This window comes from Hirundo rustica, chromosome 29, assembly GCF_015227805.2.
Source record: "Hirundo rustica isolate bHirRus1 chromosome 29, bHirRus1.pri.v3, whole genome shotgun sequence".
Taxonomy (NCBI): Eukaryota; Metazoa; Chordata; class Aves; order Passeriformes; family Hirundinidae; genus Hirundo; species Hirundo rustica.
Window position 1 is genome coordinate 1,725,213 of NC_053478.1, and position 23,091 is coordinate 1,748,303.

The following is a 23,091-nucleotide window of genomic DNA, read 5'->3' on the forward strand; positions in this document are numbered from 1 at the left end:
ACACCGGCTGAGGTCCGGGGACACTCGGGGCCGCGGCGGCAGCCAGGGATGGGAGGGAGAGGGCGGAGGAAGGAACCGGCTGCTGGGGGGAGGGATTTGGGGGGGGAATTTGGGGGGGGATTTAATCCCCATTCTCCTCATTCCCGGGCATCGGGGCTGGGTCAGAGCCTGGCCTGGCCGTGGTTCCGTGGGGACAGGGGGGGGCAGGAGGGGACAGGAGCTGAGCCTGGCCTGGCCGTGGCTCTATGGGGACAGGAGGGGACAGGAGGGGACAGGAGCTGAGCCTGACCCAACTGTGGTTCCGTGGGGACAGGAGGGGAAAGGAGGGGACAGGAGCTGAGCCTGGCCTGGCCGTGGCTCCCAGGGTCACATCCTGACCCGGCCGTGGCTCCTTGGGGACAGCAGGGGACAGGAGCTGAGCCTGACCCATCTGTGGCTCCTTGGGGACAGGAGAGGACAGGAGCAGAGCCTGACCCAGCCGTGGCTCCTTGGGGACAGGAGCTGAGCCTGGCCTGGCCGTGGCTCCCAGGGTCACTTCCTGACCCGGCCGTGGCTCCCAGGGTCACATCCTGACCCGGCTGTGGCTCCTTGAGGACAGGGTCACTTCCTGACCCGGCCTGTCCCCAAGCCCTGACATTCTCCATCAGGGGAGATGTCCCCATCCCACCGGGATGAGCAAGGAGAGACTCTCCCATCTCCCCCACGGTCACCTGGGTGTCCCTGGGTGTCCCTGGGTGTCCCTGGGTGTCCCTGGGTGTCCCCACTGTGCCACCTCAGGGCTCCTGCTCCTTTCTCACCAGAGGGCTCAGAGGCAGCTCAGTGACATTTGGGACAGCCAAAAAAAATAAGATTAAAGCCTAAAAAAAGAAGAAAATTAAACCCCTTTTTCCTGCGGGAATTTTTCTGGCCCGTGACATTTTCTCAACTTTACCCGCGAACTCACAAACCCTTTGGGTGGCAGAGGAAGAAAACAAAAACAAAAACAAAAAAAACCCCAAACAAACAATCAAAAAAACCTCTCCAACACCTTTAGGAGATGTTAAATTCAGACTTTGATGTAAGAAGGGAACGCCTGGCTGGCTTTTTTTTTGGGGGGGCCCAAGGAGGTGCAAAAATCCCTTTTGTCCCTGACCTACATCCACGTCTCCAGGTGTGCTGTAAACATCCCCGCAGCGGCGGGATAATGAGGGAGGCTCCCTGGGAAGAGGCAGCCGAGAGAACTGGACTGACCGGAAGGAATCCTCTCCTCCTCCCACTCCCAGAACCTGCCAGCAGCTGCTCCCAGCTGCTCCCTCCACTCCCACCCGGCCCCGGCGGATGCAGGTGAGTCTCCGCCGGTTCTTTTTGGGGTTCGAATTGAGCTTTTTTTTTAAATTTTTTTTTTGCGTTTAGAACCGGTTTCACCCGGCGGGGCTCAGGTCCGGAGGCGGCAGGATGGGATCAGCTCCCGGCGTTTTCCTCGCCTGCAGGAGTTGATTCATTGACCCCGGGTTACAGGGAGCAGCTTCCCTTTAATTTAACCACGGAAAGTGGAGAAATGAAGGGAATCGAGATGAAAGTTCCTCAGAGAAGCCTGGAAAGGAAAAGTTTTTTGTTTTTTTTTTAACCCCTGGTGAAATAAAATGCAAGGGAGGCTGAGCGGGATGTTGGGGATTGCTGGAATTCGGGTTTTTTTTCCCTGGCAGCGGCCTCAGGTTCTGCTCCTCTCCAGGACTGGAGCCATGTCCAGGCTGATTAAAGCCATCACTGACATGATGCAGAGCTCCCAGGGCAGCACCAGGAAGGGCAGGAAATCGGAGTCCTTCAGCAGGAGCGAGTTCAAGAAGCTGATCCAGCAGGAATTCGCTCCCGTCAAGGTACCGGCGGGGGCTGGAGAGGGGGGAAAAGAGGGTGGGAAATGTCACCGAGACACACAAAGCAGTCGCACACAGACGAGATTTCGCAAGGCAGAGGTCTTTCTGATCCCAGCTCACACCTCAAAGCCGTTTATTCTTTTACTTTTTATACATTCGTGGGTCCAGCAGAAGATTGGCTTTTTGGGGTTTCCACCCCTCAGCCTCAGTGGCCAGACCAATTGTCAGTTACAATTGTTTTCAGGTTAGAAATACGCAAACAAAGGACAGAGAATGAAAAACAAAGGATTTGTTTATGTTACATCTGTGGGAAAGGTAGAAAACTGCTCTAATATTGTACAATAACTAAAAAGATCTGACTCCACTTATGAAAATTAAAAGGCTAATAAAGAAACTCAGAAAACCCAGGGTAACAGGGAAAGGCGCTGGGGCGGGGAGTTCAGGGTGGCTGGGGTTGTGTGGGGGTCTGCAGGAGCCCCGCTGGGGTCTGGCCACTCTTGGCTTTTCCCTGCCTTTGTCCCGCCGCTGTTCCCCCGCTTTTCCCTGCAGGGAGCGGGGAAGGGGCAGAGCTCCAGGCTCTGCACCCCTGGCGCGGGGATCTGGGCGCCCTCCAGCCCCGGCCGCTCCCCGGGCTGGGTGTGGGGAGGGTCCCGCTCCTTGACGGGGCCGTGTCCCCTCAGAGGTCCCCGAGCAGCAAGGACAGATCCATCTCCCGGCCCTCGGACCCCGACACGGAGCCCATCAACACGGAGAGGGCTCCCGCCAAACCCTGCATCTACTGAGGGATGCCGGCACCTGGAGGGAGCAGGTGAGGGACGTGGGACACCCTTGGGTGGGGACAGAGCCGTCCCCGGGGCCCGGTGTCACCCCGAGGTGTGACCGCCCCGGGGAGCCCAGCGCACCGGGGGACGGAGCTCTGGAGCGTGTTTAATCGGCCCTAATTAAACCGGCGCAATAATTGGGCAGCAATCAGGGGGCTGGAGGGAGGGGGGGTTGGACTCCCGGCAGGTTTTGGCTGAACCCCCCCGTGGGTTTTCCTCGCTTTCCGCAGGATCCCCCGAGCGCTCCGTGGTGGGATTCTCCTTCCAGGCTTTCCCCGCTCCTCCAGGCCAGGCACATCCCGGCTGCCCCAAATTTACCTCCGTGAGGCAAAAATATTCCCAGGTCTCCTTCGGTGCCGGTGCTCAGCGCTGTCTCCTCGGGGTGCTTTGAAAACACAGCTTTGGAGGCGGTTGGGGAAGGATTTTCTCCTTTTTTTTTCTCCCATAAAAAGCAACGGTTGGAACCTCGACCTCTTCGCCCCGGTTATTAAAGTGGAGAAAGTGGAAAAAAAAAAAAAAATTAAAAATATAAATCCCCGGTTATTAGGGCTGGGATGAGCAGGGCAATTACTCGACTCAGCCTGAACAGCAACAACCAACCCAGAGCGGAAATTCCTCGGGGAGAATTAAAGGTTCATTTTCGGGAGCTCATCTCCGGCTCGTTCGGATTCAACAGCAAAATTCCCAATTTTTTTTTTTTTTTTTTGGGGAGGGGTGGACACACCAAAAATCCACCTCAGCTGCAGCAAATCCTTCTGCTCTGGCTGGGCCCGTCCGTGGTTTTCACGGAGATGTTTCTGCACTGTAAATATCCCAAAGGCGTTTTTTTTTCCCGGCTTTTTTTCTCCCTTTGTCACGATAAATGGTTATGAGACCACAAAAAACCCAATAAAAGCTGCACAACCCGGTGCCTGCCTGGATTTTAGTGCTCAAAGCTGTGGTGGGGAAGCTCCAAGGGGTCGGGAGAGGGTTGGGAGCATGGGGCTGTGCTGGGTGACCTGTGGGGACAGAGCAGCTGCCAGGAGCTGTGGAGTGCCACCACCGCCATGGTCCCACTGCCACCACCGCCATGGTCCCAGTGCCACCACCGCCACGGTCCCAGTGCCACCACCGCCATGGTCCCAGTGCCACCACCGCCATGGTCCCAGTGCCACCACCGCCATGGTCCCAGTGCCACCACTGCCATGGTCCCAGTGCCACCACCGCCATGGTCCCAGTGCCACCACCGCCATGGTCCCAGTGCCACCACCGCCATGGTCCCAGTGCCACCATCGCCATGGCCCCAGTGTCCCAATCCCTAGGTCCCAGTGCCACCACCGCCATGGTCCCAGTGCCACCATTGCCATGGTCCCAGTGCCACCATCGCCATGGTCCCAGTGCCACCATTGCCATGGCCCCAGTGTCCCAATCCCTAGGTCCCAGTGCCACCATTGCCATGGCCCCAGTGTCCCAGTCCCTAGGTCCCAGTGCCACCATTGCCATGGCCCCAGTGTCCCAGTCCCTAGGTCCCAGTGCCACCATTGCCATGGTCCCAGTGCCACCACGGTCCCAGTGTCCCAGTCCCTGGGTCCCTGTGCCCCATTCGAGGTCCTCCACTTGGAGCTGCTCTGCAGGACCCCAGGAGCTCCTTGCCGGGATCTGGAGCAGCTCCCTGTGTCCAGGACGGAGGATTCCATCAGCAGCTCCATCATCAGCCACGAGGCAGGTCCTGACCTCCCTCCCTGCACCCCAAACTCCGCCAGCACCCCAATCCCAATCCCAACCCCGATCCCAATTCCAACCCCAGCCCCAGCCCCGCATCCTCCACTGGGAAACGATTCCCCAGAGGAGGAAAATCCACCTGTGCTGCCAGAGTTACCTGAGAGTCAGGGGAAATTCAGAGCAGGGAATGAGGATCCCTCATGGAACGGGAGCAGCTTTATAGAGGTGTCGCTCCCCTTTTTTTCTTTCTTTTTTTTTTTTTTTTTTTTTTTTTCTTTTTTCTTTTTTCTTTTTTTTTCCCGGAAATGAGACAGCTCCGTGTCACTGGATCCGTCAATCCAGCAGCGAATTCCCGCCCGGCCGCGCTCCGTTCACGCCTCCCTGACTCACTGGAGATGGATATCGCTCCGGTTTTTATCTGTTTCCTGTGCCACATAAGCTGCTAATTGCCAGCCTCTCCTGCCTCCAGTGGGAAAACCCGTGGGCGCCAAAGCTTGCCCTGCTCCGGCCCTGCTTGGTGAAATTAAGCCCGGGTTTAATTATAGCCCCTTCTCCTGCTCCCAGAGCTTAATCCCTGCTCGGGAGCCGTCGGCAAAGCCGGGAATGATCCAGGTAAAAAGGGGGAAAGTGGCTTTTTCTGCCCCGTGAGCTGCCACAGGGACAACGGGACCAGGGCAAAATCCTCCTGGAATCCCTCTGGAGAAGGAAGTTTTGCCAGAGGGAAACGCCTGGGAGCAGCCGGAGGGGACAGGAGCAGGGCTTGGGCAGCTGGAGCTGAGACCCAGCGTCGTTTTCAAGGCGCATGGACGGATTTTGGCCCCGAAAATCAGCTCCTCCCTGCTTTTCCCGGGAGCTGCCCGTGGCTTTGGGCAAAGCCCCTCGGGAGGTGCTGAGGGTCGCTGTGTCCCGTGTTCCCCGTGAGGCTGGAAAAGACCTCTGAGATCATCCAAGCCCACCTTAAACCAGTCCCAGTGGTGGCAGGGGGGACGTGGGGACAGCAGGAACCTCCCCCAGGGCAGGGCGAGCTCACAGCCCAAATTTTGGGTGGCCGAACTCTCCATGGGGAGTTCCCGGGTGTCCATCCCACCCCTCTGCCACCCTGACCCCATTCCCTGTCCCTGAGGAAAAATCCCTCTCCAGCCTCCCTGGAGCCCCTGCAGATCCCGGGCTCTCCACAGGCTCAACGTTCCCAACATTCCCAGCCTGGATCCACAGGGAAGGGGCTCCAGCCCCTTTATCAAATCCCTCTGGACTCACTCCAAGGATCCCACGTCCCTTTTCTGTTGGGGACACCAGAACCGGGCTCAGCATTCCCGGTGGGATCTCAGAGGGGGAGAATCCCTTCCCTCAGCCCCTGCCCGGCACCGGGAGCGATTCGGGGCTGAGCTCGCCCCAGGTGAGGGTCTCACTCGAGGGAAGGGACCAGGGGGTGCCTCGAGTGCCACCGACCCTGCCACACGTCCCCAGACCGCTCCTGGTTCTCCTGCAGCCCCTCAGTGCCCGCCCAGCCCCGCGGTGGGGAGCGCAGAGCGCGTCCAAAGCGGAGCAGAGGAGGCTCCGTCCTTTTCCTCTTGTGGTTGCAGGGGAAAGAAATAACTTTGAACAGGCAGAACGCTGAGAGGCAAAGGGAAGGACCCCCCAGGATTTCAGAGTTTCAGCACTTCCAGGGTTTCCTTGGGATGAACGAGGTTGGCAGCTGGGCACGGCTGTGCCACCCTGGAGCCCTCACCCAACCTTTGAGAGAGGCAGGAAAACATCCCAGCCCCAAAACCCCTTCCCGGGCTGCTTCAACAGCTCTGGAAAACATCCCAGCCCCAAAACCCCTTCCCGGGCTGCTTCAACAGCTCTGGAAAACATCCCAGCCCCAAAACCCCTTCCCGGGCTGCTTCAACAGCTCTGGAAAACATCCCAGCCCCAAAATCCCTTCCCGGGCTGCTTCCCTGGCTCTGGAGAACATCCCAGCCCCAAAATCCCTTCCCGGGCTGCTTCCCTGGCTCTGGAGAACATCCCAGCCCCAAAATCCCTTCCCGGGCTGCTTCCCTGGCTCTGGAAAATATCCCAGCCCTAAAACCCCTTCCCGGGCTGCTTCCCTGGCTCTGGAAAATATCCCAGCCCCAAAATCCCTTCCCGGGCTGCTTCAACAGCTCTGGAAATCGAGGATGAGGGGTTGAAGGAAGCACCAAGGCAGGCGGGATGCAGGGAATGTGACTTTATTGGGCACAGCCCGGGGCACCGGGGCAGCGCCAGCCGGGCCCTTCCCAGGCTCCGGAGCGCCCCGGGCAGGCTCGGGAGGGAGCCGCTCCCCGCCCGGCCTCGGCTGCTGGAGCTGGGGGCTCCATCACTTCATCTTCTGCTGCGGCATCTGCGGCACCTGCTGCTGCTGCTGCTGCTGCTGCTGCTGCGGGCGCTGCATCTGCGGCTTCCCATGGCAGCCGGAGCCGCCGGAGCTGTGACAGCCGGAGCCGCCGGAGCTGTGACAGCCGCCACCCCCTGAGCTGTGACAACCCCCGGAGCTGCCACCGGAGCTGTGACAGCCCCCGGAGCTGCCACCGGAGCTGTGGCAGCCGCCACCACCGGAGCTGTGGCAGCCGCCACCACCGGAGCTGTGGCAGCCGCCACCGGAGCTGTGACAGCCGCCGCTGCTCTGGCGCTGCTGCCGGTGGCACTGGTCCTTTTCCTGCCGGGAGCACATGGGGCTGTGCTGGGTGACCTGTGGGGACAGAGCAGCTGCCAGGAGCTTTTCCTTGCCGCTCCCGCCCTTCCAGGCAAGAGGAATCCGGCTGTTCCTTCGCCCGGTCTCAGCCACATCCCACGTTTCTCTTTCCCCGCACTGGGATTGTCCCACCCAAGGCGTTGGGGGCACCCCAGACCCTCCCTGCACGTCCCCATCTCTGCTCTCTCTGAGCTCCTGGGCTCCCTCCTCAGCCCCCCAGAACAAATCCCAGCCCAGCTCCAGGTGTGGGGGTCCAACCTCATCCCCCCTCCCCAATTCCCGGAGGGTTTCGGAGCCCCCCCAGCTCTTACCTGAGCTGCTCGTGCAGGGAAGAGATGAGGAAGGAAGGAGATGGAGTGAGGCTTTCGGGGACAGGAGCACTTTTATACCCTCTCCACACACCCCAACTGGAGGAGAAGCCCCTCCCTGTCCCACAGCTCTGCCCGTTCATTTAATTTGCCGATGACTTTTTTTTTTTAAAATTTTTTTTTGCCTCCCCATTCCTCGGGCTCCTGGGGTGACTCACCTGATCCACGCTGGGATTGCCTCTCCTTCCAGGTCGCCTTTCCTGTCCACAGGAGTTTAATTGCCGGCTCTGGGGGAGTCGTGTGGGTGGCCCCGGTTTCCCCAGGTCAGGTTTGGTGTTGATCACGCCCGGGGAGTGCTTTGGGTTCAGAGGGGAGATGACGGCTCGGCCCTAAATCACAACATCCCCCCGGAGCGTCCTGAGGGTCTCTAGGCCTGTGAGCCCCCCCTAAAAACAGAGACGGGATTGGAAATACCCAAACCAGCTTTGGGAATGGAGAAAACTCTTCTCCAGCAGGAATTCCCTCCGTGCTGGGCGCTGCTGAGGGGAATGTCCAGTGCCGCGTCCAGCTCCACAGGGCAGGAGGGGCTGGAATGTGCCCAGAGGAGGGAACGGAGCCGGGGAAGGGTCTGGAGAAGGGCACGGAGCCGGGGAAGGGTCTGGAGAAGGGCACGGAGCCGGGGAAGGGTCTGGAGAAGGGCACGGAGCTGGGGAAGGGTCTGGAGAACTCCTGAGGGAGCTGGGGAAGGGTCTGGAGAACTCCTGAGGGAGCTGGGGAAGGGTCTGGAGAACTCCTGAGGGAGCCGGGGAAGGGTCTGGAGAACTCCTGAGGGAGCTGGGGGTGCTCATTCTGGAGGAAAGGAGGCTCAGGGGGGACCCTGTCCTCCACAACTCCCCGGCAGGAGGCTCAGGTTGGAATCAGGAGGGATTTTTTTTCCTGGAGAGGGTGCTCAGGCCTTGGCAGGGGCTGCCCGGGGGGGGTTTGGAGTGTCCACCCCTGGAGGTGACCAAGGGAGGTCCGGATGTGACCCTCTGGGCTGGTGACCTGGTGGGGATCGGGCACAGCTTGGACTCCACGGCCTCGGGGGGCTTTTCCAAGCTCAGGGATTTTTGGGATTTGCCTGGAATCAGCCGGCTCCTTCCCCTTAGAGCCGATCAGTGCACGGTGGGGCCATGAGGGAACTCCCACCAGGAGGACCACAAGCAGCTGGAAGTTTTATTTTTGGAAGGAATAAGCCCTGCCCTGGGTATCGACCCAGGATTAGCAAGGTGCTTAATTACGTGCTTGGGTCTCAGCCCGGGAACAATTCCAGAGGAGCCGTGCCAGGATTTTATCCCAGGTGAGCGACTCCGGAGCTGCCGGAGGAAGAGGAGGAAGAGGAGGAAGGATCCCACAGGAGCCCTCAGTGGCTGGGGGGAACTGGCAGACCCCCGGGACTTTCTCCAGAGCTGCAGGAACACCCTTTTTAGGTTTTCCCCGATCCCCAATTAGCTCCTAATTGGCCAGCAAATCCCGGTGCTATTCCGGCGATGCGCAGCCCCACACGGAGAGCTCAGGGCAGGCAATAATTTGGGATACTCCCTGTTCCTTTCTGCTGCGTGGGCTGGGAATTCTTCAGGACCACGGAGATTGTTTGGCCCTTTTCTGTCACGGTTTATGGAAGATATTTCAATCACTAAACAGGGAGAAAATTGAGGCTGAAACCCGGGTTTTTCTCATCCGGGAACTGCTGTGGTTTTGCCAGTTGTTGATTTGGTGTTTTTTTTTTTTTTTTTAATCAAGGTGGGGTTTTTTGGTCAGTTTTTTGTCAGGTTTTTTTGTCTTTTTTTTTTTTTTTTGTCAGTTTTTTTTTCCCCCAAACCTTTTCACCTTCTGTCAGGGTGAAAAACGCTCGGAAAACACCGGGGTGAAAAATATTTCCTTTCCTCCCGAGCTCTCCTGCCTTTGAATTGTCTTTGGACCGAGGTTTTAAGGTGACCACACCGGGAGGCAGAGGCCGAGCGGTTCCTGCCATCCAAAACCCACCCACGTTTGCAGGGAGGGTTTTGGGGAAGGTGGGAAGGAACCGGGCGAGGAACCTGAGGCTTCTGCCACCGTCTAGAACAGCGTCAGGGCAAACCGCGCCTGGGTTTGGCCGCTGCTCTTTCATTGGGTTCTGTTCTGGCCTCGGCAGAAATGTGGTCAATGACCCCTGGGGAAAAAAAAAAAAAAAAAAAAAAGACTCGAAGGAATTTTTTGGCTCTTGGCATCTGGTGTTTTAATTGCTCTGAGTTTGTTGGACAACGGTCACCTCTTCCTTTTGTGGCTGTGCCTCGAAAATGGGTTTTGAAGTGGGGGGCTCCGGGCAAACCCCGGGCTCGGAAAACAGGGAGCGAGCTGCGAGCCTGCACCCTTTTCAGCAATGCCAGAAATTTCTGATCCTCCTGACGCACTCGGGAGCAATCTTATCGCCCGTAACATCCACTTCGTGAATGGCAATACCGGAGCAATAAATTACCCAATTCGTTTTAATTACAAGCTGAGAAGAAATTCAGCAGCTCGTTGTGTAAGGATCGAGCAACGCCCCTGGCACGGCCCAGGGCTCCGGCAGGGTTGGGCGCAGCGTTTCTAGAAAGGCTGGCTGGGGTTTTGCCACCAGCAGGCGGAGGGACCTCCCCCAAGGGCGGCGTTTTGGGGCCAAATGGAGAAAAAAAAGGAAAAAAAGGGAAAAAAAAGGGAAAAAAGGGAAAAAAAAGGGAAAAAATGGGGGGGAAAAGGGGGGAAATGGGGAAAAAAAAAGGAAAAAAAAATGGGGGTTCTTTGTCTGTGGGAATCTTTGGCTCAAAACCTCTCCCAGATTATGGATTGTGGCGGCTCAAATGTAGTCACAGACTGATCCAGACCAAACGGTGCCAGCAAAGAGTTTATTTCAGCAGCCACAGAGAAGCTCGGGACGGGTTACAGGGCTCACCCGGGGAGGGGAAGGACACGTTTTCCTTGGAAATTGCTAGGGGCATGCAAAGCTTTCCGGAGGCGGCACAGGATCCGGGAGATTCCTGTGGATGAGGGGGTGATCACTTCATCTTCGAGGACACTTGGTAGATTTGCTGCTGGCACTCCTGCGGCTTTCCGTGGCAGGATCCGCCGCCGCTTCCATGGCAGGATCCACCGCCGCTTCCATGGCAGGATCCACCACTGCTTCCATGGCAGGATCCGCCACTGCTTCCATGGCAGGATCCTCCACTGCTCCTGTGGCATCCAGATCCGCCACTGCTTCCATGGCATCCGGATCCACTGCTTCCATGGCAGCCGGATCCACTGCTTCCATGGCAGCTGGATCCGCTGCTCCTTTGGCATCCAGATCCACCACTGCTTCCATGGCAGCCGGATCCACTGCTCCTGTGGCAGCCGGATCCGCCACTGCTCCCCTGGCAGCCGGATCCACTGCTTCCATGGCAGCCGGATCCGCCGCTGCTCCTTTGGCATCCAGATCCGCCACTGCTCCCCTGGCAGCCGGATCCGCTGCTCCTGTGGCAGCCGGATCCGCCACTGCTTCCATGACATCCGGATCCAGTGCTCCCGTGGCACCCCGAGCCGCCGCCGTGGCAGGAGGACCGTTCCTGCTGGTGGCACTGGTCCCTGTCCTGGCGGGAGCACATGTCTGGAGACCTGCCGGGAAAACTCATCCGTGAGCGGAGCTGGCGACCGGGGACACTGGGAGCGTCCGAGGCTGTGCTGGGTGGGGAACTTGGCCCCCTAAAAAATTTAGGGGTGTCCCTAAAAACCAGCGAGCTGATTTTTAAGGCCCCTTCTAACCCAACCCTGTCCGTGATTCCGTGATTCTGTGATTTTAAGCCAAATTCCTGAGCAGGAGAGGAGTTATCACCGCGCGGCCTCTTGGAGCCTTTCCCTTCGTACATCAGAGAGAAGTTAAAAGAGAAGAGCTGGAGGGACTCCAGAGCGAGACACGCAGATCCCTCAGCCACCCGAGCCAGGAATTTTCACCTTTTCCTTCTCGGCAGAAGGACTGAGACGGAGAGAGGACGAGGAAGAGAAGTCCCCAGCAGCTCGGGGTTGGGGAGAAGCCGGAGAGCATCAAAAGCGCGGAAGTCTGATGGATCTGGACTCACCTGGGGTCCGAAGGAGCTCGAGAGGAGAACGCCGAGGAGCCGAGGAGCTGAGGAGAAACGAGGAGCGAGGGTTTTTATAGCCCGGCTCGGGCTTCTCCTCCGGAAACGAGCTGGGGCCCCACTGGAGGGACCTGATTGCTCAGCACCCCGAGCGCTCGGCTAATTGGGAGTTTTTGTGCTGCTGCTTTGACTCACGGAGCAGATCGATATCCCGACATTCCTCCTCTTACTCCATAAAAATGTTAATTGCCCACCACGCCTGGCCCGCTCCGGGCCGGGGAGCGTTCGGGATGGGGGTTTGGGTTTTTTTTGTCACCTTTGACGGCGGCATTTGGCCGTTCCTCGTGCCCAAAGCCTGACCCGAGAAAGGACAGAGGGTGGGAATTGTGGGGTTGTAAAGGAAACCCCGAAATAAAAGGGAAAAGGGAACAAAAAAAGTCTGTGGTGGTGGGTAGTGAGAATAAACATATTTGGACGGGGCAGAGCATCAAAGAAACGCCACAAACTCCGAATGAAGTCAGCAAAGGAGCAGTAAAAGTAGCATTGGGATTTTTCAAGCCAGTCCTTTCTTTACTCAAAGGCTTCCAACCCAAAGAGAAGGAATTTAAAGCCCCGTGGGATGTGGGAAACATCCTGGTAGGAGCAGGAGAACATCAGGATCTGCATCTTTAATGCTCTGCTTTGGGGGCAGAAGTGTCTCTCTGCCCGTGGAGAGCTCCAGGCCTGATCTCCTGCAGGACTCTAGAGGCCACTGTGATATTAAAAATAGCCGGGATTGAATTAAAATAAAATAAACCCCAGAATCCAGGAGGCTCCTTGGTCCCCAGCGGAGCTGAATCACCGGAATTGATAGATGAGGAAACCCGAACGCCGCTCGGGATATTTCACAAACATCGGGAGAACGGAGATCCTTGTGAAACTCATTATTCACGATTAATTACAGCCCCGATTCCGTGGATGGGGATAAACCTGTTCCATCGTTTGTGTCGGCGATGGAGGCAAACGCCCGAGCAGGGTCAGGACTGTGCTGACCCCACAGAAGGCCTCTGCATCCCCTAAAAAGCTCCTGTTCCTTGGGGATGCATCCCTGGACACCATTCTGAGCGGGAAATGGATTTTTTGGGGGGTTAATTTGTTGTTTTTATGAAGGAATTGCCTTTGCAGAGGCCGGCAGGGGAGGCTCGGGGCAGGGTCAGGCGGTGTCCAACCCCTAAAACCTTCGCCCTGCAGCTGCTTCTGCCTCTTTTCCTCATCCTGCGGGAGGAATCCCCAGCAGCAGCCCCAGGAAGCGTGCCGTGTGCCACATCCTGAGCCGGGAGGGGCTGGAGCAGCCCGGGTCCGGTGAGGAGCCAGGAGATTCCCGGGACACTGCCCTGGGACTGGCAGCGGCTCCAGATCCCCGCTTTGTCCCCAAAATCCTCCCGGGGATTCCTCTCCCAGCCCCACCAGGAATTTGGGGCCGTTCACCCTGTTAGAGCCATTCCCAAATCCTCTTCCTGCCTTTTCTCCCAGGGGTTTTTTTTCGGGAGGTTTAGGGTGCAAACCCAGCCGTACCCCGCTGCCTCGCCGTCCCGGACAGACCCTCGGCTTTTCCCCCCCTCTCTGGGGAAATGCGGATTTTCCTCCCACAACCCTATTAATGTTTAATCACCCTCTTGCATAAACACCCCGTGATGAAAACTGTTACTTCGCCGACCAGGAAAATTGCCTGGAGTAGGAACGAGGAGCCGCCAGGTGGAACCAGCCCGGGGCCTCCCGCTGCAAACCCAGCCTCGGCCGCCAGAAGGACCGGGAGCCACTCAGAGGGATGAAGAGGGAAAATAAAACCACACGGGTGCCAGGGAGGGTTGTTTTTATTGCCTCCACGTCCGCTGTGAAATGAGGCGGAGAGCGTTTCGAATTCCACAGCGCCGGTGGGTCGCGGCTTCAGAGCGCGTTACAAGCGGAGGGACGGGGCAGGGGCGGGCGACAGCGCGGGGCAGGGACGCAGCGGCGAGAGGGACAGATTCCTTTTGTCTCCCCTCTCACCCCTCGCGTAATTTATTTGATCTTCCTGGCTGGCACCTGGCAGATCTGCTTCTGCTGCTGGCGGGGGATGCCCTTGGCCACGGGGACACAGCTCTGCTGGATGGGAGGGGGACAGGGACGGGGACAGATCTGCACCGGGGGGGGACAGGGACAGCTCTGCACTGGTGGGGGACAGCTCTGCACCGTCTGGGGACAGGGACAGCTCTGCACCGGGATGCTCTTCACTGGCTGGGGACAGCTCTGCACCGTCTGGGGACAGGGACAGCTCTGCACCGGGATGCTCTTCACTGGCTGGGGACAGCTCTGCACCGTCTGGGGACAGGGACAGCTCTGCACCGGGATGCTCTTCACTGGCTGGGGACAGCTCTTCACCGGGATGCTCTTCACTGGCTGGGGACAGCTCTGCACCGTCTGGGGACAGGGACAGCTCTGCACCGGGATGCTCTGCACCGGCATCCCACAGCACGGCTTCCCGCCCTGGGCTCCCGACCCGTGGCACCTCTCGGAGCACACGGATCTCCCGTAGCCCTGGCAGCCTCCCGAGCCCCCGTAGCTGTACGTGGGTCTCCTGACGCAGCCGGACCCCCCTCCGTGGCAGGAGCCCGAGGAGCCCTGGCACCTCTCGGAGCACACGGACCTCCCGTAGCCCTGGCAGCCCCCCGAGCCCCCGTAGCTGTACGTGGGTCTCCTGACGCAGCCGGAGCCCCCTCCGTGGCACGAGGAAGAGGAGCCGGAGTAGCCGTGGCAGGGCTCGGAGCAGCGGGGCTGCCGGTAGCCGTAGTGCCGGTAGTCGTGGCCCCTCATGCCCTCGGCGCCCTCGCCGTGGCAGCCCGAGGAGCAGCAGTTGGCGTAGCCGTAGCGGAAGGGCGTGCGCCGCGTGTCCAGCCACGACCCCGAGGGGTCGTACCAGGTGGAGTTCAGGTTGAAGTAGGATTCTCTTCCCGAGGAGTAAATCATCTTGGGGCTGTAGGGGGGGAAAGGAATGAAAGATCCGGTGAAGGGGTGGGTTTGGTGTCAGCGTCTCCCCTGGCGCTGTTTAATTTCCCGTAAAACCGTGGGGTTTATCCAGAGGAAATTCCTGTGGTTGCCCAGCGCTGGTCAGGTCGCATCCAAATTGCATCCAAACCGTCTTTGTGGCCTTCCCTTTCCATTTTCTGGCCTCCAAGAATGAAACCAAACCAGCACAAGGCACCACCACACCTGGTGGCACCGCTGTAAATCCCACCCCCAGGTCCCTCGAGGGCTTCTCCCGTGGCTCAGCCCCGGGAGCAGAGCGTGGTCTGAACCAAATTTGGTGACCTCCCAAATCCGGAGCCCCCCACCCAAAAAAAGGCGCCCAGCTGAGTCTCACCAGTTCTCCAGCGAAGGCAGGCGCTGGCCAGGGGAGCAGAATGTGAGAGGCCAAGGGGCCAAGGTCTTTTATAGAGCACTGAGTGTTCCCCCGTGCGTGAAACACGCAGCAGGAACGAGGACTAAATTATTTATTGGCAAAACATCTCCTCCATTTGGATGCTGTTCCCGGTGCCTGGCATGTTCTGCTTGACTCACGATTTCTGATAAGCATCTTTTAATTATACCATCGGTCCCCGGCGGGGCACATAAAAGACTGACACGGCCCGAGCCGCGCTCGGGCTGTGTCAGACAGGTAATAAAGGACTTATTCACCCTCTCCAGGGGAGCGGGACACTGACGGGTGACCCGTGAGTCAGGTGATGGCACCGCTCTGACCCTCCCCTCCCGCCGCCCGGCAGGAGCATTTCCAGGTGAAGCACGAGCAGGTGATGGGAAGAGCCAGCTCAGAGTCACCCGAAGCAAATTGTGCCCCTCGGTTTCGCTGAGGAAGGGGTTGGGTCTGGGCATGAGGGGGCGAGGGCGGGGAGGGCCTGACGCAGCTTTTCCAGGGAATTTCTGGCTGCCTCACTCCTGGAGGTGTCCAAGGCTGGGTGGGACGGGGCTGGGATCGTGGAAGGTGACCCTGCCTGGGGGAGCTGGAGTGAGATGGTCCCTAAGGTCCTTCCCAACCCAAACCGTTCCATGATTCTGTTTCTTTTCTGTTTTTGCTTTCCAAACCTGCCCCTCACCTCACCCTGAGACGTTTTTTTGAGGTCCTTCCCAACCCAAACCATTCCATGATTCTATTTCTTCTCCATTTCTGCGTTCCAAACCTGCCCCTCACCTCACCCCGAGATGTTTTTTTGAGGTTCAACCCAAACCGTTCCATGATTCTGTTTCTTTTCTGTTTTTGCATTCCAAACCTGCCCCTCACCTCACCCTGAGATGTTTTTTTGAGGTTCAACCCAAACCGTTCCATGATTCTGTTTCTTCCCCATTTCTGCTTTCCAAACCTGCCCCTCACCTCACCCCGAGATGTTTTTTTGAGGTCCAACCCGGACCATTCCCCGGTTCCGTGGTTCTGAGCGTGATGATGGCGCTGCCCCAGCTCCTGTGAGGTTTTTGGCCCTGGGGTTGAGCTGGTGGGGGCTCGGACTGGGTGGAGGAACCACACGGGGGTGAAAAAGGGGCTGATTCTGGTGCTGGCGCTGTTTAACAGCTCCATAAAAACCCTGGATTATGGGATGGAGCTGGGGAATCCTCAGGTGGCACCGAATTGGGGTGAGGGGCTGGAATTGCTGAAGGAACAGTCCCGTGGTGGGGATGGGATAACTGGGATGGGATAATCGGGATGGGATAACCGGGATGGGATAACTGGGATGGGATAACTGGGATGGGATAACTGGGATGGGATAATTGGGATGGGATAACTGGGATGAGGTATTGGGATGGGATAACTGGGATGGGATAACCGGGATGGGATAACCGGGATGGGATAACTGGGATGGGATAATCGGGATGGAATAATCGGGATGGGATAACTGGGATGAGGTATTGGGATGGAATAACTGGGATGGGATAACCGGGATGGGATAACTGGGATGGGATAACTGGGATTTGATAACCGGGATGGGATAACCGGGATGGAATAACTGGGATGGGATAACTGGGATGGAATAACTGGGATGGGATAACTGGGATGGGATAACCGGGATGGGATAACCGGGATGGGATAACCGGGATGGGATAACTGGGATGGGATAACTGGGATGGGATAACTGGGATGGGATAACCGGGATGGGATAACCGGGTTGGGGTACAGGAATGGGAATGCAAGGGCTGGTGAAAAGCAGCCTGGAAGATAAACTGCACCAAATCGGGCCTGGAAGTGAGCGCAGAGCTGGCCCTTGGTCTGAGGGCTCTGCGTCACCGCGCCGGGAACTGGGAAAAGGCTGGCAAGAAAATCTCCAGTAAAAAAAAAAATTCACCTAAGGTAAATTTCACAGCTAAGTGCTTTTTTATTCGGCTCGAATTAGGCACGGCGATAATAAATTGTTGCGGTGAAGAAAACGAGGATGAACATCCTTTTTTTTTTTTTCCCCTCCCCAGCTCGCCGTGGTGGTTGTGCGAGGACACGCCCGGGCAGCGCGGCGAAATCCAATTATTCCTTTGGACGCGCTTTGTGGGAGGCTTTTCTGGCGAAGCGAGGAGAAGGAGCAGGCTGCAGGAGCGTGGCATCCCCGGCATGCACAGCCGCACCTCCCGCGCCGGGCCACGCGCTCATTATCCTCATTAACATTCAAATGAGGATGCTCTCCCCGCGCGCCGCTCTCATCCAGGGGAGGAAGGCGCTGGCGCTGCCAGATGTTGGTGCCCGGCTCTGCTCATCCCGAGCTCCCGGGGTGGGTTGAATCAAAGCGGGGAGGATTTTTCACCGCCCAGCCTGGAGAAACCCTCCCGTGCGAAGCCTGGTTCCGATTTAAATGCACGGCCTTCATGTCGGCGATGCTTGTGGGGGCAAGAAAGAGAGGAACCGGGGGGTTTGCTAAATGTTTTTCAACTTTATTCTTGAATACACGGGGAGGGGGGAGAGATAAAATTTCGGGAGTCCGTGGCGCTCCTGCCGTCACAGTGGTTCCTTTTTTGCCTCCTAAAGTCCTGGAGCTGCCCCCAAACAACTTCGAAATCACAACCCGGCCAACCCCGGGAGAAGAAAAACCCGCGGCCGTTCCTCCGTCTCCCCCTGGGAAGCGGGAACAGCCCGGGGCTGCTCCTCAGGGAAACCCAAAACGCGGCAGGGGAGGACCCCGGGAAATTTAAACTGTCGGTGCCGGGGCCAAGCAGAGGATGGCGAACCCCAAACCCGGAGTGCAAAGAGCAGCAGCGAGCCCAGAGCGGAGGTGGGAGCGTCCTTTGGGCCGGGGTCGAACCTCCCCGAGCCCGGCCACGAGCCGGGGACGGGGTCGCGGGGCTCAGTTCTTCACGCAGAGCGGCACCAGGGTGACCTGCTTCCGCTGCTGGTGGCCGGGATGAGGTGGCAGGGGGACAGCGACGGGGCAGCAGCGCCGGCCGGGCCGGGGGCAGCAGGGCAGGGGTCGGGGGCAGCGGTGCCGCAGCGGCCGCGGCTGCAGGACCACCGGCGGCTCCTCGTCGTGCTCGGGGCGCTGCTCCACCCGCCGCCGAGGTTTCCCGCAGGGCTCGGGCTCCGGGCAGGGAGGGCACGGGCGGTGCTGCTGCAGCGGCCGGCGGTGGATCTTCACGGGCGGGGGGCACACGGGGGGCACCGGGCTCACCTCCACACGCCGCCGCGGCTTGCAGCTCTGGGGAGGGCAGGGCCGGCCGAGGGGGCAGCCCCGGGGAGGGCTCTGGCAGGAGCCCTGGGTGTCGTGGCTGAGGCTGCCGCGGGGCTGGCACATGCCGGGGACGTCGTGGCAGCTCCAGGAGGAGCTCTCGTGGTCGCAGCCCGAGGGGCGCTGGCACGGGTCGTGGTCGCCGCCGCCTTTCTGGTGGAGCATCCTGAGGCTGAGGTCAGAGAAGCGGGGAGTTACTGAGGGTGGAAAAGGGTTCTGGGCTCGGCCGGGATGGATCAACGGCCTCTCATCCGGCTCAGAGCGCCAGGAATTCCTCGGACACCTCCAGGGGTGGGCACTCCAAACCTCCCTGGGCAGCTCCTGCCGAGGCCTGAGCGCCCTGCCCAGGGGGAAATCCCTCCTGATTCCAACCTGATCCTGCCCGGGCACAGCTTCTCTCCTCCCGTCCCTGTCCCCTGACCCGCCCCGGCTGTCCCCTCCTGCTGGGGAGTTGTGCAGAGCCCAAAATTCCTCCTGAGCCTCCTTTTCGCCAGGCTGAGCCCCCCCAGTTCCCTCGGGAGCTGCTTCTCCCATGACTCACGAATCCTTCGAGGGTGACCGAGCCCTTGGGCACAAACAGCCAGGGAAAAAGAAAACAAAACAAAACACCGACGCCTTTTCGCTCTCTCTCTCTCTTTTTTTTTTTTTTTTTTTTTTTTTTTTTTTTTTTTTTCTTTTCTTTTCTTTCCCCCTTTTTTTTTTTTTTTCATTTTTGCTGCTTCCAAGGTGGAAAACGGAGAAACCTGAGAGAATCAATCCAACTCACCCCGCGAGCAGAAACGGACGGGCTGAGCAGGGAGTCGGGAGTCCTGAGGCCGGAGCTGGGGCCGAAAGCTTTTATAGGTGGCCGAGCTTTCCCGGGAATGAGGCACGTCCCGGGAATGAATAGCTGAGCACTGAGGCCGCTGCCGTGTGTGTGTGTGTGTGTGTGTGTGTGAGAGTGTGTGTTTTGTTCCTGGCACTCGCCGTGGGATTAATCAGCCGCAATTAGCGCCTGTCCCGGGCTCGGCCCCGCGCTCTGCAGTGGCCATTAGTGGCCATTACCTCATTAGCCACGGTCGCGCTCCGGCGCTGCCTCGTGTCGGGGCCCGGGGATAGCCGGGATGCCGGCGTGCTGAGTGATGCGCCCCGGAGGAGGCTCTGGGAGCGGTGGGAAAGCCGCGGGAAGGGCCGGGAGTCCTTCCAGGGGAAGGGGAGGGAAGCCGGGGCGGCCCCAGGAGCAGCGGGTGTTGCTCCTGTCGGGTGGCTGGGGGACGGGAATGCGGGATCCCCGCGGACGCCGGGAGGCTGCGGGTGGGATGTTGGGATGTTGTCCCCTGATTTAAATGGATTAAATCCCTCCCGAGCGCGGGAAAAAGCCTTTTATGCGTGGAAACTCCGGAATGGGGACACCAGAGGAGCGATGACCTCACGCAGGAACAATCCCAGGCTGTGCCAAGCACCGTGTCCACCTTCCTGGCATTTTTAATTTTTTTTTTCCTTTGATTCTGTGGAGCTGCTCCATTTTGCATTTCTGTGGCCGAGAGGTTTTTGAAGCACCAGGAAAATTCCTCTCCCAGGACCCCCCCCCCCGCGGGGTTCCAAAGGCATTTCCATGCCTCTGTAAAGGATGCTCGGAGCTCTGCCCGCTGGAATTTGGGTTTGAATCACCGGGAAAAGCATCCGCAGAATTCGGGGGTGTGGCTCCAGGGCTCTGCTGTAATTTATTCCGTAGCTACAGGAGAAGTGGAATTGCCTGGCAGGAAGCCGTGGGATTTTCAAGATGTGAAAGACCTCGGGATCTGTTAGGGCCAAACAGGATTTTAGGTTTAGAACTCATTGCTAAAGTCCCAAGTTTTTCCGGGTTTGGATTTTTTTTTTTTTTTCCTACACTAGAGGAGTTTTGGAGCCGCTTCCCTTCCCGAGGATTTCACAAATCCCCCAAGTGCGAATGTTGAATTTCTGATCTCCTCTCCTGAGGTTTCCCACATTTTAATGAACCCAGAGAAAACGATGCTCAGCATTTCTGGATCCTCCCAGACCTAAATCTGACCAGCCTGGTGGGAGATGTCCCTGTCCTTGGCAGGGAGTGGGACTGGATGAGCCTTGAATTCCCTTCAACCTGAACGATCCTGGCCTATTTAACCAATTTAAGAACCCTCCTTCAAAGCTCAGCAAATTCTCTGGGAAGATTCCCATTAGGAAAAAAAAAAACCACCAAAACTTTTGGCTCTGGTTTTAGGATCATAGAGATGCTTTGGCTGCAGACTGGATCTCACACCAGCAGGAGAAAGATGGAATTAAACTGGAATTAAACCGGAATTAAACTGGAATTAAACCAGAATTAAACCCTTGCTGAGGTGACATTTTTCACCTGCATTTCCCCCCAGGTGAGTTCGCCAGCTCCAGCGGGGGCGTTGCCATCGCGCAATGACAAACGCGCCAAATTAATTAACATTATATCAATTAGGAGAGCGCTAAACGCACCCCACTCCGGGGCTGCTGTCTGAGGGACAAAAGTAAAATTAATAAGCACGACCCAGGGGTTTGCAGGATCAGAACTCACACATTTTATTTGTCTGCCGTGTCTACTTGGGGATTAAAGGGAGAGAAGGGAGAAGCAGCACCGAACATCCCACGCACCACGAGGGAAAGGAGGAGCAGCGCCAGAAACCCGCTGGGCAGCGGCTTCAGGGCGCAGCAAAGCACCAGGGGACGAAAGGCAGCCAGGAAGAGAAGTCTGAGGTGTCCGAGCACGGGAGGAAGAGCGTCAGGGGTGGTATCCGTGTCCGTATCCGTGTCCACATCCGTGTCCGAGCCGGGAGCCTCAGTTGCCGCCGCAGCAGCCGCGGCAGCACCTGTTGTTGTTGCGGCTGATGGTGTAGCAGCAGGACTGCATGGGCATGCAGCAGGGGCTGCAGCACTGCATGGGGCTGCAGCACTGCATGGGCGTCTTGCAGCAGGTCTTGGGGCTGCTGTAGCAGCAGATGGAGTAGTTATTTCCACCGCGGCATCCGCAGCATCCGTTGGGCATCTTGGGGCCGGTGGGAGCGGAGGCAGAGCTGGAAGGGGAAGAGAGAGGCTGTGAGTGGGAGCAGAGGGTTTGGGAACACGGGGTTAATTCAGAGCTCTGCTGGTTCATCCACGTTTGAATGTGAATTCACCAGGGGTGCCTGGTTTGGGAACACGGGGTTAATTCAGAGCTCTGCTGGTTCAACACAGGGTTAATTCAGAGCTCTGCTGGTTCATCCACATTTGAATGTGAATTCACCAGGGGTGCCTGGTTTGGGAACACGGGGTTAATTCACTCGTGTTCCTCCACATTTGAATGTGAATTCACCAGGGGTGCCTGGTTTGGGAACACGGAGTTAATTCAGAGCTCTGCTGGTGTTCATCCACGTTTGAATGTGAATTCACCAGGGGTGCCTGGTTTGGGAACAGGGGTTAATTCACTCGTATTCCTCCACGTTTGAATGTGAATTCACCAGGGGTGCCTGGTTTGTAAATTGCAGCCCAGCCCCGTGCAGATGCCCAAGGATTCATTCCTGGTGTCTCAGGAAGAGCGACCCAGCACTGAGCCCTCGTTCTGGGCCCTTCTGGAATATTCTCCGTCCCCTTCCCCTGCCGGGCCCTGTTGATACCCCCCCGATCCTCCCAGAACGTTTCCAGCTCATCCCCGGAACTCCTCCTGCAGAGCTCCTAAAACCCCGACATCCAGACCCCATCCCAGACCCGCAGCAATTCTCGGATCTGCTACAGGACACCCAAAATTCCCTTTCGGGAGGCGAGGGAAGGGTTAGAAATTCTCACTTACCCTGCTGAAGAGTGAGGAGAGGCGAAGGGAGGAGAAGAGCGAATGAAGCCAGCTGGGCCCGGAGCCTTTTTATACTCCCGTCCATCCTTCCTCCTGGAAGTGAGACAGCCATTGACCATTCCAGCCTCCCTGTTTATCCATCCAAAGCCATATTTTTTAGCCACATGTGTCACCTGGAATTTGCGTTTCGCCTCATTACCGGAGATCACCACCCTCGTTCTGCCTCGTCATGGTTTAGCCTGGAGATAATCAAAGGCCTCCCATGAATTTGGATGAATTTGTCCTCCCGGCAACCTTGCCAGGGAGCCAAAAAAAAATGCGGCCTCGTATCTGCTGGACAGAGACGTTCCGGGACTGACTCAGCAGCAGCTGGTGCTGAATCAGAGCCGGAGCCGGAACCGAACCCCGGCGGCGTGCCGGTGCTTTCGTCGGAATGGGGTTTGGAATGGACAGGGAAAAATGTCAGGAAAAGGGGGGGCGTCCGTTCGCCGTCACTGGAGGCACACGTGAGGCGGGAGCAAGGAGTGTTTGGGGTGTCTGGGGCTCAGTCACCACCCGGTGACTCCGTGCAAATCCGTTGTGGGATGGTTTGGGATCGTCCAATTCCCCCACCCTGCCGTGGGCAAGGACACATCCAGCTGCTCCGGGACCAGGCTGCTCTGAGCTCCGTCCAGCCTGTCCCTGGATGCTTCCAGGTTTGGGAAGTTCGCTTTTATTTAACAATTCCTATTATTAGTAGTATTTTTATTAATATTTCAATTAAAAGCGGGCAGCTCTGCCTTGCGCAAGAGGCAAGCGCCCGGGACTGGGTGTGCTGCACCCCAAATCAACATTTCCCTCCCTGGATTCCCAAGTCCAGCCGGATCCTGGAATCCTGGCCTGGATCAGGACCCCCCTGCAGGCAGGGAGGGGTTCGGGGGTGGTGCAGGACCCTCGGAGGGTGCTGGAAGGGGATGGAGCCCGGAATGACCCAAAAGCTGAGAGGATTGAGGTGGAAGAGAAGGGCCCAGCACAGAAACTGCTGCTGGCGGGAGGCAGGCACCCGGGAGCAGACTTTGTGGAAGTGAAACTATTTTCTGGGAG

At 58.0% G+C, this 23,091-nt stretch overlaps 3 protein-coding genes across 4 annotated transcripts; all 3 read right to left on the reverse strand.

Moving 5' to 3' along the window:
- Nucleotides 1-6,713: 6,713 nt before the first annotated feature.
- LOC120764334 (keratin-associated protein 5-4-like) lies at nucleotides 6,714-11,034 on the reverse strand. Its single transcript, XM_040088280.1, has 3 exons — nucleotides 10,991-11,034; nucleotides 7,956-7,964; nucleotides 6,714-6,999 (listed from the first exon to the last, which is right to left on the reverse strand). The coding sequence occupies exons 1-3, from the start codon at nucleotides 11,032-11,034 to the stop codon at nucleotides 6,714-6,716; spliced, it is 339 nt and encodes a 112-aa protein (XP_039944214.1).
- A 2,511-nt stretch (nucleotides 11,035-13,545) lies between these two features.
- LOC120764175 (loricrin-like) lies at nucleotides 13,546-14,490 on the reverse strand. Its single transcript, XM_040087980.1, has 2 exons — nucleotides 13,969-14,490; nucleotides 13,546-13,629 (listed from the first exon to the last, which is right to left on the reverse strand). Exons 1-2 carry the CDS (start codon nucleotides 14,488-14,490, stop codon nucleotides 13,546-13,548), a joined length of 606 nt encoding a protein of 201 aa, XP_039943914.1.
- A 6,316-nt stretch (nucleotides 14,491-20,806) lies between these two features.
- On the reverse strand, nucleotides 20,807-22,440 carry LOC120764320 (keratin-associated protein 5-8-like). Of its 2 annotated transcripts, XM_040088247.2 has the most exons (3): nucleotides 22,182-22,440; nucleotides 22,009-22,101; nucleotides 20,807-21,256 (listed from the first exon to the last, which is right to left on the reverse strand). In XM_040088247.2, the coding sequence occupies exons 1-3, from the start codon at nucleotides 22,202-22,204 to the stop codon at nucleotides 21,022-21,024; spliced, it is 351 nt and encodes a 116-aa protein (XP_039944181.1). In that variant the 5' UTR covers nucleotides 22,205-22,440; the 3' UTR covers nucleotides 20,807-21,021. The 2 variants fall into 2 exon arrangements, with proteins under 2 accessions (XP_039944181.1, XP_039944180.1); XM_040088246.2 differs by having other exon boundaries at nucleotides 22,009-22,440.
- Between the last annotated feature and the right edge of the window lie 651 nt (nucleotides 22,441-23,091).

Bases quoted from the DNA above. Each gene is read 5' to 3' on its own strand.
- LOC120764334 (XM_040088280.1), bottom strand. From the start codon at position 11,034: ATGTGCTCCCGCCAGGACAGGGACCAGTGCCACCAGCAGGAACG.
- LOC120764175 (XM_040087980.1), bottom strand. From the start codon at position 14,490: ATGATTTACTCCTCGGGAAGAGAATCCTACTTCAACCTGAACTCCACC. The intron at 13,630-13,968 runs GTGCAGAGCTGT...CCTCCCATCCAG, and splicing joins TGCCGGTGCAGAGCATCCCG to CAGAGCTGTGTCCCCGTGGC.
- LOC120764320 (XM_040088246.2), bottom strand. From the start codon at position 22,127: ATGGTCAATGGCTGTCTCACTTCCAGGAGGAAGGATGGACGGGAGTAT. The intron at 21,257-22,008 runs GTAAGTGAGAAT...TTCCCCTTCCAG, and splicing joins TCTCCTCACTCTTCAGCAGG to CTCTGCCTCCGCTCCCACCG.